The sequence below is a fragment of the Chaetodon trifascialis genome, chromosome 22 (assembly GCF_039877785.1).
Source record: "Chaetodon trifascialis isolate fChaTrf1 chromosome 22, fChaTrf1.hap1, whole genome shotgun sequence".
NCBI classification, from domain to species: Eukaryota; Metazoa; Chordata; class Actinopteri; order Chaetodontiformes; family Chaetodontidae; genus Chaetodon; species Chaetodon trifascialis.
The window spans coordinates 7,567,575-7,586,193 of record NC_092077.1 but is presented as its reverse complement, the minus strand read 5'-3'; the positions used below and the strand labels follow the sequence as shown (position 1 = coordinate 7,586,193).

The window sequence follows — 18,619 nt, the reverse complement described above, 5'->3', positions numbered from 1 at the left end:
GACCATCTGAGGCCCTTTAGCTTCGTCCAGTTCTGCAGTGTCCTTTCACAGATGGTGCAGAGAGCTAAATGAACTAACGTCACCCGTGATGAGTGATAGATTAAAGGAAAAAGAAAACAACATAAAATGTGTTTGGAAGGGAACGGCTTCAGTGCTCCTTGGGAGGGATTCTCCAGACACTCTGGTCACTGTTCATTCAAGGGACATTCCCTCATTTGGTCTTTTAATGGCCGAGGAGGAAGAAATGGAGAGAAATAATGGAGAGCATGGAAGCATCTGACATGTGATTTAAGTCCCCAGCCTGGACCCCCTTGATAACCTGGTATGCATCTTAGATTACTGGACCATGGCAATACCCCATTGTATGTGAACCTCCGGGTCCGATTTGACAGTGAATCTGGATTGAAGGCTTCAGAGTTTCGAGTGGCAGCAGATGGTGTGAGAGGAGAAAGGCAAAATATTACGGAAAAATCACTTCCGACATGTATATTCTCCTCAGGGAGAGGGGGACGGGAAGCAATGAGGCTGATGGGAAATGTGCTGCAAGTTAACGAGCAAATGCAGATGAGTGAAGCTGAGGGATGATGAACGTTCATCCTGATGCTGCAGACTGAGACCTGCTAAATGATTGGACTTGCATATTTTATGTTCTTTCATTTTATTTTATGACTTGCAGAATTTCATCACAGTGGATGTAATTAGGATTTGTTTTTACCGCGTAGTATTTTTGAACTGGGATAAGATACAGTTGTCGTTGTTTTAGTTCTTTCCTGTGAAGCTGAAATGAGGTCATTTGACAAAGCAATGCTCATTTTGACAGAGTATAACTGGAAATGTGTAGAACTGAATTTCAGTGTTTGACACATAAAATGCAGATTCAGACAATCAGAAGTCAAACAATCAAAACCAGCTGGCCTGTCCTCACAGGCAGAATGAATCACTTAGAATGAGTAAGCATGACACCAACTGATTGTTTGCAGTGTCATTTCAGTTTCACTCTGTCTGAAACAGAACATTTTAGGTTATTTTTAATTATGGTCTCACATGTATCATTTACATAGTACTATTTCCATATTTTCATGTGTCTTTACTGTTCAGGATCGAGAGCTCAAGATCAGTTTCTCCACAGCTGACGGAGATCTCCTCAGACTTCACATGAATCATATGAGGTCATATAACACGAGGTCGCCCCCAAGCGGCGAACGGCGGCGTTACACCAACTCCTGCTAAAAATAGTTAAGTTTCGGTTTCCAATCATCGGAAAAGATACCGAACTTCCGTACCCTGAGCAGGTCAGCAGCCACAATCATTGTAGACGGTGGGGGAAAAGAAAGCAGATCGTCGGAGTGATGGAGACTGAATTACTGAAGTTCATCTGCGCCAATCAAGGATCAGTCGATACTGATTATTTACTGTTTAATCTCGTTTTTGGCGATTCAGCGGATGTTTCGAAAATTATTTGTAACCGAGAGAAATTTACTTCGTGTTGTCCTTTCGGGCAGCCGAAGGTGGTGGCCAGGACTAATCTGAGGCTGTGCCGAGACAAAGAGTGCCAGGGAGCATGCAGGTGGCTGCACCTGTGTAAAAACATCCTCTTCAGCGGATCCTGTCGGTTCACTCTGACTAGGTAAAAAAAATATGTTTCCTTAAATTTCGAGGCCTGAAAGGAGTCGTGAAGTAACCTGTGTGTCTGAGGTTCATGGTGCTGGGCTGACCTCACAGCCCTCCGAGCTGTCCAAATTTATCTAAAGGGACCTTTTTTGTTGAAATTTTCATAATTTTCTGCGTGAGATTAAAGCTGTTACGTGTTGCGCATGCTGTGACGGGATGGTTTCGGTGACACACGTGGTGCGTTCACGTACTATTGGCGAAGTCTGTTGCTTCAAGCGCGAGTTGATATTCACCTGCGGCTCTGTCATAAAAATAAGCCTCAAGTGAATACGACTTTTTTTTTTTTTTTTCCTTTGCAGGCTTATTCAACACCTCGAACAACTGAAGTCTTTCTTTTGGCAGATTTATAGTTAGACTAACGCTGTTTGAGTAATAGCCTGGCATTTTGGGAAAAGTGCTTCGACTATTCACTTCTGGCAGGCTTAGAGGATAAGATTGATGCCACTTTTACGCTGGTCTGTATGATAAACATGAAGTTAACAATTATCTTGGCTCAAAGGCTGAAAAGGGAAACATATTGCTTGACTTCATCCAAAGGTTACCTTCCCTTTAAAGCGCACCAATCAGCAGAAAGGTATGACACAGTGAAACAGAAGTGTAAAAGCCTCACAGTGTACAGCCCTACTAAGTCAAAAAGCATGTTTTAGATATTGTGTGGGTTCAATGGCAGTGACTCTTTTGGTTATCCAGCCTGAAAACTTTAAGCCATTTTTTTCTCAGATTCACTGCTTCTGTAGTTGCCACTCTCTGCCATTGCAGGGCAGTGTGGGCTCCTGTTTTCAGTCTTTATGCTAAGCTAAGCTAACTGGCTGCTGATTCTAGCTGCATATTTGCCATACAAACATGGGAATGGTGTCAGTTTTCTCTTAACTAAATGCAAGAAAGCAAATAAGCATGTTTCCCAACATGTTAGATATTTCCTTTAAGCTTGAAGAAAGACAAACGATTAGAGACAAGATACTTTTCTACTTTCTTTCAACAGTAGTCAGGCAATGACAGCAAGTCAGATATATTGCTCGCTGTATGGTGACCTTTAGCCCTCTGAATAGGTAACTGTAGATAACTGTGGTATCAGTCAAGTATAAAACACTGCAATTGTTTCAGTTCATTTATGTCTGTCATTTATGACTTTGAAAATAGCAACGCATCACATAAGTTACAAAACACCATGCAGCAATTTATTCTTTTACCTGAGCAACCGTACATGTAAAGCTCAAAAGTCCTGACCGAACTGTGTGTTGTGTTCTTTGACGACAGGAAAGGATGCATCTTCTCCCACGCGCTGGACTCTGATCACAATCTGCGGATGCTGAGAGAGCACGGGCTGGAGAGTCTGAGCAGGGCGGAGCTGTGCACGCTGCTGCTGCAGAGCGACGACAGGCTCCTGCCACCTGTAAGTGTCATCGTAAAGGAGTCGTGCAGTATCGCCGCGGCCTCGTTTGTTGTTTTCTCACCATTTTTCTTTGCTTTTTTGCTTTGCTTAATTGTAACCACCTTTTTCTCCCTGTACCAGATATGTTACGATTACAACAATGGTGACGGGGAGTTTGGCCGATGCCAGGATGGTCACGGCTGCAAGAGACTGCACATCTGTGAGAAGTTCGTGAACCGTGAATGCAGCTGCGACAGGGGTCACGATTTTAATGCTCCACAGCCTTTGAAAATCCTGCACGATAAAGGCGTGCCTGAAGACCTCATTCGCTCCTTGAAGTCAGTTTATGCAAATATACAGGCTTTGAAGTACTCTGACAGAAGTGGCGATGGGGGCAACAGGGGTAACCGTCCACAGCGAGGTGGAAACAGGGGCAACAGAGGTAACAGAGGCAACAGGGGCAACAGAGGATACAGAGGAAAACTGGGCCACGGTCAGCCGCAGCAACGACCCTGTGGCGCTAGTGAAATCCCCGCTGCCGCCTCTGACTTATGTGACGGCTACAGTTGTCCAGAAGAACACGACAGTGACTGCAACATGAGCGTGAGCAGCGACGATGGGTGGATGAGTAAACCTTCAACAGCTGTGAGAGGGAGAGGTGGCAACCGTGGCAACAGGGGAAACAGGGACTACCCTCCGAACCTGAAACAAACCCGTTCCACTAGTGACATCTTCGCTGCTGTCAACGACACTGACGATGGGCAGAACAGAAGAGCAAGGCCGAAGCCTGTCAGAGGTAAATACAGCAGCTGCAAATGCTTTCAGTGAAACAATTCTGTGAAAGAGCTGTGTGAAACCAGCAAAACAACACTTTAAAGAACACTTTTTGTGTGTTTCCTTTAGACAAAACGGAGATATGCATGTACTTCATCAAAGGACACTGTATCCATGGGGGTGAGTCGCAGTTATAACAGCATTAATTACTTACTTTGTGTACTTTCATTTGGCGGCATTAAACTTGTTTCATGACCGATGCGTTCACAGATCGATGCTTTAAAGCTCATGACAAGATGCCGTACAGGTGGGAGATCAGTGAGGATGATCAGTGGACCGCCATGCCTGATAATGAGTCGATTGAGAAGGACTACTGTGACCCTAAAAACACATACAGGTACTCTCTACTGACATAGAATGGCATTGTAGTTCTGTAGATCTGGGAAGATGTTCAGTCAGTCTTTGGCTGACAGTAAAGCCAATCCACTACTTCGGAGGATTGGGAACGCTTTTGAAACATCATCCACGCCATCAGTGGACTTGCAAAACAGCAATATTGGTCTGATCTGTCAGCAAACTAATATATTGGCATCACACAACAGATTAATTGTATAATTAATGGTTACTTGTCTCGCTGTCTTTAGCAATACCAGTCCACCCGTGCATTTTGACACGATGACCTGTGGGCCGAACAAAGTGCGACGACTCTCCACCATTAACTCCTTGCTCGAGCCAAACTTCATCCTCACCACTGAGTGGGTCTGGTACTGGGAGGATGAGTTTGGAAAGTGGAACATGTACGCTTCACCTGTGAGTAACTGGACTCATCCTTGTTTTGCGGTGAATTTCCTGTATTGTGCTAAACCCAAAAACAACTGCAAATGCACGCCATTATTGGTAACTGACCGTTTGGATGTGTACATAAACAGCATCTTGCTAACGTGCTCGCCAAACAGCAGTGTTTACAGTGTCAAACAATGGCTAATACAATCTTAATCGATCATTTTTCATTACATTAGGCGTTATGTGCTGTTGTTCATGATCTTAGATATGGTACATGATAAGGATGCTGAAATAGGGATGTCCCAGTTTCCCCTGCAACATTTGACATTGCAACCATGCAGTACATACATATTATCTGGACATTACTCTCAAATAACACAGTGTTCCTTGTTGCAACATTAAAACAGTTCCTACCAGACAGCAGTGTGTGTAAGCAAACAGTGGAGTAGCATGAAAAAACAGAAGCAGCAGCAGCAGCCAACAGTTCCATTGAAGATATGCACACTGTCAACATGCCCCGGCTAGTGGAGCTGACTCGGGCTAAAAATGGCCACTTTACCTCCATTTCAGTGACATTTCGTAGCCGCGCCACAACCCTAAATGCGGCTGTAGTGACAACAAGTCAGTGTAGCAAACTCACTCCGGTAAATGTTGCACAAGATGAGAGAGAAGCGAGGCTGTCGAAGCTTTGCTCTGAAGTGAAATTTCTGATACGATACTGGCCTTCTGATGCAATCGTCAGCTACCTGAGCTACGCTGGCTGTGGTCCATGTGGACTCTGACAGTCGTCGTGGTAAGCAGCACTTCGACTGCTTACCACTTAATCTCTCCCACTCATGGTCTACTAAACCTGCGCTGAACTGACGACTACATGTGTTTACATAACCCTGAAACTCTTTATATCCTGTTTTATCCGTTTTATGTTTATAGTCGACACGTCTTTTTTCCCCTCGCTGAATTCTGTTGCTTAAGCTGCTGCCCATGCACATCATTTAAGTTTTAATCTGATCATTTATGGCTCAACATCCGCACAAAAAAAAATTCAAAAAGGCAGAGATGCTGCCACGCTGTGCGCAGGCTGTGTGGCAGCATCTCCGAGGAGAGAGATTAGCAGCAGCAGAGATTGTTGTCAGATTGCATAAATTTGAATTTGTCATGCTCATATTGGACCAGTGAGTTGAGAAAGTTTGTATGTTTAGTGGAGCTGCCTTGGCCATCTTTCAAGCTTCTTAGTTTATCTTTTGGTTTACACTTCCGGCAAGAAAAATTACTTCAGACTTCCCGAGAAGCATGTGAATACAGCATGAAACTGATGGAAATCTAATCCTGGACCAGACTGCATGCTCACATTGTTCCTCACCACAACAAATATGAACTGAATAGAAGTTTTGTGCAAGAATATCTTTGCATATCATTCCAGCTGGCTCCTGGTTGGTCACCTACCATGTCAAATTTGTTGTGAGGTAAGAAGAGACATATGTGTCTTGTGTGGCAGGATGGCGGACACAAACCAGCAGACATGGACAGCTCGAAACTGGAGCAGAAGTTTCTGGACAATGACAAAGATGTGGTGGAGTTCGCAGCCGGTTCACAGACGTATTCACTCAGTTTCCAGGGTAAACAAAGATTATGCAAGTGAGTTCTGTGTTGACAGTAAAATGTTAAAGCAGCATCGTAGTCATGCCTCTTTGTGTCTCCTCAGACATGATACAAGCAAACAAGCAGTATCACACTAAGAGGGTTGTGAGAAGACGTCCTCGGTTTGTCTCCGCAACTGATGTCCAAACAAGAAGAGTGAGGTGTGACATCCCAGATGTGCTATGTTGATCCCACTTCTGTTTCCCACCTTTAAAAACCTCTCAATCAGTCATAACCGCTGTTTGTTTTCTGACCACAGAAGGCCTCTCGGTGGAGCAAATTTCAGTGCAGTACCAGACCACTGGGACAAGACACAGATCCCTCAAACAGGATCAAAGGTATGACTATACACACCCACCCTCAGTCTGCATGATAAGCATCTCTGCTGTCTCAGCTAACGTTCATGCAGAGGTTTAGAAGCTGTGTGAATGTACATGCTATTAAATATCTTAGCAGGGCGCCATGAACTCAGGCTGCGTCCTTGGCGGTGGTGAAGAAGAGTAGTGTGCTGTCATGAACTGATAATTCTTATTCCTTTCTGCCACAGAGCTCCATTATTGTCCAAAAATGATTGTAAACTTGTTATTGAGCCACGCTGTCACACTGGGTTGAGCAACATTGGATAAAAATGACAGTTTTTATAATAACCCAAAATGTAAATATCATTGGCTTTATCCTCAAATGTTCTTCCCATGCATGCGTGGGTTCTCTCCGGGTACTCCGGCTTCCTCCCACAGACCAAAAACATGCTCATTAGGTTAACTGGTGACTTTAAATTGCCCTTAGGTGTGAGTGTGAGCGTGACTGGTTGTTTGTGTATATATGTTGCCCTGCAATCGACTGGCGACCGCTCCAGGGTGTACCCCGCCTCCCGCCCGTTGACAGCTGGGATAGGCTCCAGCCCCCCCGCAACCCCGAAAGGGATAGACGGTATATAAAAAATGGATGGATGGATGGATGGATGGAGAAAAATGGGCACACCGTGTTACTGATGTGAAGCACCTGAAACCAGGCTAACCTCATCCATGGGCACAGCCAAAAAACAGTTCCAGTACAACCTGCTGTACCAGCCGGCAAAAACATTCACAGCTGTTACTTAAACCTATAAAGCTATGGTAAAAGCCAAACCTGAATTTCTAGCACTCATTTGCTGCAGTTGACAGGAGTGATCAGACTGAGGCAGTGCCCTCATGTGGAGATGCTGCAGCTGGTGAGTTAGTGAGTAACAAAGAGACAATAAGATGCTTTGCAAGTAAAAACAATGTGATTGGACAAAGATAAGACCTTCCAGGGCTTCTCCTTAATATGTTCACTAAATTTGGAAAACAGGCAGTGATGCGAGGTGACTTGACTGTCAGCTGATTGTTCACTGGTCAGGTATCACAAGTTAATTGTGTTTTTAGCCCTTGTTGCACTGGAAAAATCATTACTTTTCTCCTTTTTTGTCTTTCTAGCGAGTCTCCCTCCAGCGCTCCTCGGATGAATTTAAGGAGATTGAAGCACTTTTCTGTAAAACCATGAGAGGCTTTGACGTTGTCAAAATCGAGAGGATCCAGAACAAAGGTCTTTGGGAAGTCTTTCAGTGGTACGTATGTGATTATCACGTTTTTGGTCCGGGGACCTGTTCACCCACACATCTCATATTTTCTTAGCTAGATTCTCATCGTATCTAAACCAAGACAGTGTAACTTCTTGAAGAGGAAATAGTTTTTCTCTTATAAATGAAAAGTAAAATACATTGTTGCTGAATAGTTCAGCTGCTACATCACTACATGAGCTAATGTTAAAAGTTTAGACATTGCTGCGTAGCTGACATTACTGAGTCACATTACTGGCTTTGTGACATTCTTATACTTGTTCTACTGTTTTGTTCTCATTTTTTCAAATGTATCCCATAATAGTCACCTGCATCCACAGCGACTGCTGTTTAGCAAAGTTACATAGCTTCACGTTATGTTAGAACGCATTCTGAAATACAGTTTTTCGGATTTCTTGTTGCGAAATAAAGGCAGAAAACTCAGATGAAAAACAACAATGGAGGACGCAATGTGACAGAAAAAAGGCTTTTTCATGGCACTGACTCGAAATACGTGGACGTCATCTGCCACACCAACTTTGACTGGAGAATCTGTGGAACTCATGGAACTGCTTTTGGCAAAGGTGAGAAGGAGAAAGATTCACTCTGGGCTGCTACTGATGTGATAACAAAAGACGCGCGGCTGTGTTGAAGTAAAAAATTTACTCCATTTAAGCCAGAGCGTCTTACAATAAAACAAAAATTTTAAATCTCTCTCTGTCCAAACCCAGGTAGCTACTTTGCCCGGGATGCAAAATACTCCCACAACTACACTGGTGACTCTGTTGTCAAATCCATGTTCATCTCACGGCTGTTGGTGGGAGACTACACCAGAGGGTCCTCTGACTACCGCAGGCCTCCTTCCAAGGATGGCGGGGACATAAACTTCTTTGACAGCTGCGTGGATGACGTTATGAACCCTTCTATCTATGTTGTGTTTGAGAAACACCAGATCTATCCAGAGTACCTGCTGCAGTACAAGCCCATGCACCCGCTATTTGACTTATGTGGTGCTGCATCTGTACCAGCACCAAAACCAGTACCGGCACCGAGACCAGCTCCCCAACCCAGTGTATCAGTTTATCCATCCCGCACAACCTCGTACCAACCTGTCACATCATTTCATCAACCCAGCGTAGCCACACCCCAACCCAGTACAGTGTCTTACTCGTCCAGCACAAGCTCTTACCGATTCCAGCCCACGCGGTTGTCTCCACCGTCCCCACCACTCCAGAGTGCAAAGAAACAGTCTGATTCCTGTGTTATTGCTTAGGGGCAGAGGCGAAGTGAAGGCAGTTTATGATGGAGCTTCTGGCTATTCTGGTGATTAATGAATGTTATTACTAAGTTTAACGTGTAGTGACACATGACAGTGTCACTTAGACTGGAAAACCAAATGGCACTAAAGTTCTTCATCACACAACTAAAAACAGTTCTGTCAAAAAAAACTACTGTGAACAGCAGATATCAATGACAGAGCTGCCAAGTTCAAAGTAGCCAAGTTTTCATCCAAATTTAGCACAAATTTTGAACAAATATCGAGGAATTTGGCAAAAGAAAATGCAAAAGAATGCATGTAGGCAAGACAAACATCAAGACATGCATCAAGACAAATGGTGGCGTTGGTCTCCAGTCAGGTGCCGTTAAGAAATTGCAGAAGAAGGTGCAACGAGAATAAATGTATAAATGTAATTAAAAGTGCAGCAGTCAAATTTAAACGATAATCTGAAAAAACATGATAGAATTAAGACATTTCTGTTTGTTTCATGCGTTAATTTTACAGAGTGTTGCAGTCTCGTAATCGCTGCACAGATCAGATCGGAGCAAAACTTTCAGTCGTTGTAGACGTCATATGCATCATGTACATTATGGTTATTCACTAAATCTGTTTCTTTTGCACTCAATCAAATTTTCCTTTTATTAGAACACAAATTTAATACAGCAATACAAAACTTTTGTTTTTTCCCCCCGGGTTTCCAATGAGGTTTTTTTTATGCACAAATGAAAAATGGGCATAAAAACATGTGGATGGAAACACACTTACTGGGGTGATGAATGAATACATGTGAAATTCATTTGAAACAGAAATTTACTCAGGAAATGTTACACATCACAATGGCATTTAAAGATTATATTCAATAGTAATACAGAATACATCTTATTTAGTAATAATTGCATTTAGAAATGCTGCTGCATAGCTCTCCAACCAGTGGGGGGGACAAACTGCAAGAGCACTAATGTAAACACATCGAGGCTGTGGACTAGCTCAGTTTCAGTGTTTCATTTTAACCATTTAACATTTACCCACTTGTTGGCAATCACCAATTTTAAAACACTTAAAAGCTTCAGAATTCACAAGTGGGGTATTTCCCGATGTATTTTATGTCATAGAGCAAAACATGACCGTATTTCAGGCAAAAACATAAAAAAAAAACAAAAAACTGTCGACTTTCAGACAAGGGAACCGGAAATGTAACAGTGCTAGCTCATCTGTGGGTTTTAGGACTCATTGTTACAGTACTCTATAGCCTTGTTTACATTATATAAATGAGGTCTTGTAATGTGTATGTTAGCTGTGTTTGTTTCACAAAATGGTTAGGATGTACGTCATTTTTTTTTGCTTAAAGATGCAATACGCGATATGTGTGGAAGAATTTTAGTTTAAACGTTTTAAAATCATCGACCGAGTGTTAAGAAATAACACTTTTGACGATATGTTCGTGACATCTATATGTTGTATTGCAGAGATATCGATGAAAGTTGGCATGCTAACTAGCTAGCTCTTGCCCATCCTGTCTCGTAATACCACTCTGTGCCTTGGGGCAGTAGTCCGATAGCATAGTCCCCAGTAGGTTCAGCTGGGAGATTTATGCAAACAGTGAGTTTAACAAGCTGTCTTAGCTTTTTAATCTAAGGAATAAACAAAATAAACTAACCAAATGCAAAGAAAGGACATTTGTTTTCCTTAATAAACAAAAAAATACAGCGGCACACCTTGTGAATTCAAGTTTTTCTCTTTTACGAACTGAGACAAGCTTAATTGCCAGGTTAACTCATCGTAAAACGGCGGCAGAAACAAAATCGAGTTCACCAAAACGTCTTTGTTTGTCTTTCCGCTGTTCCAACAATCACCAACTCTGGTTTGGTGATGCTCGACCTCTCTTGCTCCTCTTCCACTTCACGGCTCTCTTTTTCCCACCTGCCGTGTTAAGGTCAGAGTACTGGTTCTCGTAAATCCCCTCGGCACTGCGTAATCCCAGCCGTCCAGTGCCAACACTCAAGCGGTGCCTTGACCTCTTGATCAGGGCCGACTCCAGTCAGCCAATAGGGACACTAGCTGAACGGCTACCAGGGCTAAATAGTGATGTCGTGTCACCTGAAGCAGGTGTGTAGGGGTTCCATGGTGTAATGGTTAGCATTCTGGACTCTGAATCCAGCGATCCGAGTTCAAATCTCGGTGGGACCTGCTTTTAAAAATGCTAGAGCAAGTTGTCAATACAATGTGATTGGACCTATGTGACCACATTTGGAGGTTGTATGACTTGCATTTTGTTCGAATCATAAGTCAGCATTCCCAGCTGCATCTCCCTACCCTGACCCTGACAATCCATTCCTCCTGTAGGTCCAAAGCTCCTGTGCTAGCAGTGTAAACACCACCACTCCCCATCAGAGGGAGAGTGACCTAACGTTCATAGGACTGCTAGCTGCACGGCTAACTGCAGCAGTTAGCTGTTACTCTGATAATACGCTGCCACATATTTGGAGGATGAATTCAACAGGTGGCCAGTTCGTACACATTGCACCCCTAACATTACTATTCCACTGCATCTAAAATATGACCATTTTCCAAATTGTTTTACTATTTACAAACACTGTTGATGTTGTATATTGAAAATATGCACACAGAAACATATTATGTGGCCTTGTTACTGGTGGGGCAGCACTTCTCTGTGTTCTCTGCCTGTGTCGTAATTGAATTGAAAACACTACCAGCCTCTGGGTTGGGCCTCTTAGTGAAATGAGGCAGGGCATGAAAAATGATCAATATGGCTGCCGGTGCTTCCTGTGACATTAGACATTAGAATGCACACCCCCCCTTTCTTCCGCACAGACACAGTGTGTACTGTATATACATAAGCAAGCACCTCCTCTTGTGTTTCCTGACAAACTGCAGTGTGAATGTGTTTGCATGCAAAGATGAGATTTCATCTTATAGTCTCATTTTATTTAATCTCTATCTCTAATATTTCTTCTACGCTGTCTGACTTTTACATTGAATCTTTACAGATACTAAAAAATGCATTTATTTACACTAAAGCTGAACACTGATTTTTACAATATCTGCAATGGGTTATATTAAGCCTCTGACTTGATGCAATGATGTATATTACTGTGTGGATATGAAGACATTAATTTGTTATAAAGGCATTTCTCTGTTCAATGCTGAAGGGCTGAGTTTTACTATATGCAGGCATTTTGTCAAATTACAAGACCACGAATCCTGGTCCTGCTCTGATCAGTACGAATGTAACAGAAATTCCCTGAAAGATATATCTTTGGTTTGAACCAAAGGCATTTTGAGTTAAAGCTGTCCTAATCAAAGTTTTTATATTGACAAATTTATTGCTCAAAGTATGTGTGGGTGTTTCTTACACATCTCTCTTTATAGGGACCTCATGGGCTACCATAAAGTTTTTGATTTGACAGTAATGTGTTATGTGTGTGGGATACGTGCTTAATTGAACAGCTTATTCTCCATGATGTTCTTCATTTATCCTGTCTTGTGCTATTTCAAAATAAATGCATTATTTGAGCTGTGCACAATTTGTATTAATGATAAAGTATAATATGGGAGGGTTCACAAGCACTGGTGGATACTTGGGGGTTGGTGGTGGAGGACTGAAGGACTGGAGGATTTTTTAGTGTAAGTATAAGGGCACTAATCGAGAATATTTACTCTCCTGTGGTTCAAAACATGTAGCCTTTTTTCTGTGCAGAGAAGAGAAACAGCTCTGATGGTACAGTAGATAATGAAAGGACAATTCCCAGGGAGAAAATGGATTTGGCTGCCACTGTCACTGCATCCATTTCTCCACCCTCGTACTTCATTATGCGTTTGCTGCCCATTAACATGGAGCTGTCCTATGGGAAATGCAGCTGTGCCCTGCAGGATGCAACAGCCCACCCAGTGACAGTAAATATCCACTGACATTAACCAGCCTAAGCAGCTACTTCCTGTCTGATGTGTGCCCGTGGTGGCTGCCGTGTGTTGCCCAGCCTGTCATTTCCTGGTGGACAGAGCAGATCCTCCAGAAGCGGCTGTGGAGAGCTTCCAGGCCTGAGCATATCAGAAAATCTGGATTTCCTGCATTGCATGAGCACATGAATTAAATATGACTCCTTTTGTTTGCATGTACCCCTCCTGGTGTTAGCGGTGTTTACGTTCCTGCTGAGTCATGGTGGGTTTTGTTCAAGCTGATGGAAGAATGCTATGGTGCCAAAAACCCTGATGTGAATGGAAGTGAGTCAGATCTTTATTTGGCTGATTGCAGGAGAAGTTTTTGTTGAGTTTCTGAAATGTTTGTGGTGATTTCAACAACAGCTCCCTTCAGCAGATCTACTGTATGTGCACCACACCTGTTCATTAACCAGTTATAAAAGGTGTGTCCTAATGCCTGTATTTTTCTGTCTCCCTTTAATGCTGCTTGTGACGTCATTTATAAGTCCTTAAATGGGCTTCATGCAGCATGTCAATCTCAGTCTTTACACTTATTTTACACTGGGCTACAGGAGGGAAATGTGCTGCATTGCTTTACGGCAGTGATTCTCAATTCTGGTCGTCGGGCCCCACTGCCCTGCATGTTTTAGATGTTTCCTGCTCCAAAACACCTGATTCAAATGATCGGCTCGTTATCAGGCCACTGCAGAGCTTGATGACGAGCTGATCATTTGAATATGGTATAAAACAGGAAGGCATTGCTCTGTCAGTAGCCAAAGCTTTCGGAGCTGAGAACTTTATATTTTCTCACAGTCATGATTACATACTGTGCTTGTCTGCGTTGGGATGTGGGGTTTGTTAATGCCATTTGGAGGGTCAATGCTTTTTCTGGTGTTTTTTTTCTCTCTTTCTTTAAGTCTACTAGGGAATGTCAGTCCAAACACTACTTTCATTCAGACTGTAATATCTCAACAATTAGGATTGGCTGATGGATTGGCATTAGATTTTTTTTTTCAGTGAACCAGACAGTGGTTCACAGACAAAGTAACACTGTGCCAATGTGAAGCAGCACGACGGTGTCTGAAATAACTTCAGCATTACATTAATGCAAAATTAACTTTGTGCAACTTCATACCTGTTCAAAGCTGCTCACTACTATACTATATAGGCCAGGGCTGCCCAACGTGGGGCAGCTGGCCTGCCATGAGTCTCGATTTGGCCTGCCAGGTTACTAACCTAAAAGAAAACAACAACAGCAGCAGCAGCACCACCACCACCAACAACAACAATAATGATAAAGAGAATCATAATAAAATACAACAATAGAAATATGATATTTGAATATGTAGGATCCCTAATTATTCATTGTTTTTCATCATCTCTGCATGGTGACACTTTGTCTTGCAGGAAGTCAGTCCATTAAGGGAACATGGGATCCAAGTACCATTTTGTCAGGGGGTGATTTTGAACACAACAATAGTCTATTCTTTTAATGGCTTTGTTTTCATGCTGTTGCTCTTATTTGCTGCCTTTTCTTTTAAATATTTTTTCTCCTACGACTTCTACTATGGCACCTTAATGTAGGCCTAATATTAAATTACTGCTGTGAAATAGAGACTGCTGATCCTCTGAGGCTGCACCCTCATTCTAGTGTCTATTTTTGTGCAGCTACTGTTTGCAGATGTGTCTTGCTATGATTGGATGACAACATTTATACTGCACTTTGGGGTGCAGTCTGTGTCTCTGTTCTTGTCTCTTTTTGTTTTTACAGATACATGCATTCATAGCAGAGAGTTGGTTATGTCATGAATTTAAGCTGACACCATGAAACAGCCAAAGAGAGGCTTGAAGCAGAAATGATGCAGCTATTAGATGCCTATAAAAAGCTGATCTTGGCTCAGATTCATATACTTCTCTATAAATATCCAACTTCAGGTTTACACTGTAGTGTAACATTAAATGTGGAATTAATTAGTTGCTATTGTAGCATGTGTGAATGTGCTGTTTGCCTCCAGAGGGCTGGAAGCTGGACCACAGCTTCTCATTAAAGTGTAATTAGCTCTAACACAATCACAGGATTTGTACATTCATTCACATAGCCATCATGAATTCATTCAAAGTTTTCTTAATCCAGCTTTGTGCTTATGATCCTGCTGCCTAATGCATTGACTGGAGGCTGCAGTGTCATAATTAGACTCTGTACTGTAATTATTATGCATACACTCTGACATATGATCAGTTAGACACGCAATGAACTCCTGAAATGAAACATCAAACATTTGAAAACATAAGAATGACCAAAATGACAGACTGTACTGGTTTCAGCCTGCAGTTTAAAGAAACCTTTCAGGGCAGCAAACTCAGCAAACAGGAGCAACTCAGTGGCGTCATGGCCGCAGACTGTGGGTTAAAGGAGATTTATGATGTTGTTATTACACTCTGTTACATCAGTGACAGCTGTGGGTCGACATATTCTCCTGCACCAGAGTGCCTCATCAAATATTTACCCCTGCTGATAAGCTTGACAAATACCTCAATCATTTCACTTTCCAGTAGTGTTTTGTTCATTCATTATTTTGTCAAAAAGGTATTTATTGGACATTTTGGAAAGCAAGGGCCGAGAGGGCACCTTAATGCACCATTTAAAATAGTAATCATTGACTTATTGGCCACTTGAGGCACAGCAGGAAAACCTGTACAAACAACATTGATATTTGAGCAACATTAGTATTCATTCGGAGCCATGTTTGTGCCCACCTGATAAATGTAAGTCCGACATTCACTCTTCTTTTAGCGCTTGTCACCAACCCCTATGGGAAATTCTTTAGTGGCTAAATGCCAGTTGTCCCCCCAGACATTTTTCATAGGGATGACCAGATGTGGCCACTGAAAATCTTCGTGCACCACTGCTAAATGCTCCACTATGTTCATGAACTAGTTGTTAAGTAGCTGTTTGTTTGTTTGTTTGTTTATTAGAATGAAAATTGCACATCAGAAAGCAGAATAGCATCAAATGTTTTTTCCACCTATGTCTAATATGATCCACAGGAATTAGCCCTACATGTATTTGCTTGTCAATGCTCTAAAGTGTGCAGCATTGTTGTGGTAATTGGCTAATCTTAACTTTTGGGGAAATGGTATTAAAGCCACAATAAAACAACATTTTGAAAGGGCTTTCTTTCCGTAAACTGGCAATTAGATGTTTTTGGCATGTGAAAATATGTATAATCAATACCCAATAATATATTGATTAGTACTACTGACAAACATTTCAGTTGTGTACCACGGTGATGTAAATGAGAAAAACACCACTGTCTATTATAATAATATAACAAAGAATATATTCTTCATAGGAAATTATACAACATATATTTAAGACATTTTAGATCCATTTCAGAGGCAAATAAAACAACATTATTTAGAAATTTAATTCATTTTTCCTTACTTCACATTTTATTCCCTTTCGCTTCACTGACAGATGCTTCCTCCAGTTCCCCGTTGGCCAATGAGGTTCATGGATCGACTGCGGTAATAAATCCACTACACCCCTCACGTTCCCGGCATGCATTGTGCAGAGAGAGAGAGAGAGAGAGAGAGAGAGAGAGAGAGAGAGAGAGAGAGAGAGAGAGAGAGTGGGGGGCTTGGCTGGGAGGCTGAGGAGGACCGTGGACCTGAGCGCAGAAGAAGAAGCATCACAAGAAGAAGAAGAAGAAGAAGAAGAAGCAGAAGGCGAAGAAGAAGAACAGTCATCAACCGACACTTGCTCACCACTGACCACAGCTCAGGTAAATTATGTGCGCATTTCTTCCCAGCGTCACTCCCGCGCTTTGTCTCCAGTGTTTGCCCCCGCGTGTGGGCTCCCTGCTGCCGGCTGTGCTTGAAATCAGCTGCTTCCTACTAAGCTCATATTTTCCTTTTTTTTTTTTTTTTGTTATCATTATTGTCACTATTCCTCGGATGAGGTGGTGCTTTGGCAGTGTTTTGCTGTGTCAGGCTGATTTGAGCGGCTTGACAGCTTGATGTACTCCAGCAGCTTTGTGCAGGGATTCCCTCAGCCATGTCTCCGCAGCCTCCAGTCCAGTCACTCCTCTGCTCAGCGTTTCGCCAGGGGAGGGAGGTGGGGAGGCTGGGGGTATCCATTTCATGACTGTGACCGGGGGTGACGGTGGATAATACAGTCGGTTTGCTTTGAAGTGGTGCAGGAAAGCCTTTTTAGCCCTAATATTTCCCTTTGAACTCTGCTGTAATTGCTTTGCATGAGTCTATTTATCAGCCTTATTTTACAACCTGCGCCCTAACAGAACACATATGCAGTATTTTAAACAAACAGCTTAATATTAAAAAAGTTTGTAGGCTAAATGATCACTTGTTGTTTTGATTTAATTCTGAAATAACTAGGTTTTTTTAGGGCCACTTGGAAACAACCTATTAGCTCAAATTTGACGTTGCATCACATTTTAAGTGGACAGTTAGCAAACAGTTGCGTGTTTACACATTTATGACATGGATTGCTTTATATCCATGTGATAAATGTGTAAACACGCAACTGTTTGCATTAGCATTCATTTGGAGTTGTGTTTGTGGCAACCTTGTAAATATAATAATGTATAAATTTCACTCTCCTTGTAGCTCTGTTTTGTTCTCCACCAGTTCCTGTGAAAAATGGCGCTTTAGCCACTAAATGCTCCATTGCGTTCACTAGCTTGTTGCTAACGTTGTGTTCACTAGCTTGTTGCTTATTTTGTGTTCACTAACTTGTTGTTGACGTCATTGTATTATTTATTGTCATATTGTCAAATCTGATCAAACTACACCCACACAGTCCTGATGGAGCACATTCATTCACATTTGGCGGCTTTTATGAGCTTTAACTGACAGATAACATTGACAGATGACAGATATTTAATGCCACAGGGAAAAATGTAACATACTTGAAGTGCTGCGTTCAAGCGTACAGATTTATTGTTAGCTGAATTTGACTCTACCTCCATCTATGATGGGTGCAGTGTTACAGTTCAGCTCTGAATATTGACGATAATGACACCATATTGTGAAGGAAACACCATGAAATATTTATCAGGCAATCATGAGACAGGCACAAGGCACTCCATAACCAGTTATCTATTTTGTCTCCTAACAGATGCTCCTCAGCATGAAAGGCTGCCTGCAGCCACTAATGATCCCCCCCTTTTTTTCCTGGTGAAATGATAAATTGCAAAATAACAGTGACCTTTCTGTTCTTAATTAGCTGGTTCGGTGCTTCTCGGTGTGCACCAGACTTCATGGAGAAAAGTGTCCAGTCTGTGATGGGAGGAGACTTCGGTGCAGGAACAAGTTGGAGTAATGTGGGGGTGGTTTGTTCTGAATGGAGCTCTGAATCAATACGCTGCTGATGCTGTTTATATGGAAATGATTCATGAACAACCTGTTCGTCATAGCTTAGATATGAATGGATGATGTATTGTAATAAGTAGTGCTGTAGTTTTTGTGCTGAATGCAAACGTGTTGAGTATCTGTGGAGCTGTGGAGCTTCAATCCAGTGAAATCTCTGGATGTTTGGCTCAACCAATGAAAAATGTCCCTGTAT

The 18,619-nt window shown here is 42.3% G+C and overlaps 2 protein-coding genes and 1 non-coding gene across 3 annotated transcripts in view; all 3 read left to right on the top strand.

Annotated features, from left to right (window-relative positions):
* Nucleotides 1-1,267: 1,267 nt before the first annotated feature.
* On the top strand, nt 1,268-9,862 carry LOC139350354 (protein mono-ADP-ribosyltransferase PARP12). The gene is made up of 12 exons (XM_070991655.1): nt 1,268-1,627; nt 2,929-3,064; nt 3,185-3,839; nt 3,947-3,997; nt 4,088-4,214; nt 4,462-4,627; nt 6,096-6,216; nt 6,303-6,399; nt 6,498-6,576; nt 7,693-7,823; nt 8,247-8,398; nt 8,546-9,862. The coding sequence occupies exons 1-12, from the start codon at nt 1,350-1,352 to the stop codon at nt 9,085-9,087; spliced, it is 2,535 nt and encodes an 844-aa protein (XP_070847756.1). The 5' UTR covers nt 1,268-1,349; the 3' UTR covers nt 9,088-9,862.
* Nucleotides 9,863-11,208: 1,346 nt separating this feature from the next.
* trnaq-cug (transfer RNA glutamine (anticodon CUG)) lies at nt 11,209-11,280 on the top strand. Its single transcript has one exon. It is a non-coding gene; the product is annotated as a tRNA-Gln (tRNA).
* Nucleotides 11,281-16,642: 5,362 nt separating this feature from the next.
* The window catches only part of syn3 (synapsin III), a 98,515-nt gene continuing 96,538 nt past the window's right edge, over nt 16,643-18,619 (top strand). The window contains exon 1 of the mRNA XM_070991656.1: nt 16,643-16,817. The gene's annotated coding sequence lies outside the window, so the exon portion shown is untranslated. The remainder of the gene's footprint in view (nt 16,818-18,619) is intronic.

Excerpts from the sequence above, each read along its gene's own strand:
- LOC139350354 (XM_070991655.1), top strand. The coding sequence starts at position 1,350 with ATGGAGACTGAATTACTGAAGTTCATCTGCGCCAATCAAGGATCAGTC. Across the intron at positions 3,065-3,184 it reads ACGACAGGCTCCTGCCACCT|ATATGTTACGATTACAACAA; the intron begins GTAAGTGTCATC and ends TCCCTGTACCAG. Across the intron at positions 6,400-6,497 it reads GTCCAAACAAGAAGAGTGAG|AAGGCCTCTCGGTGGAGCAA; the intron begins GTGTGACATCCC and ends TTCTGACCACAG.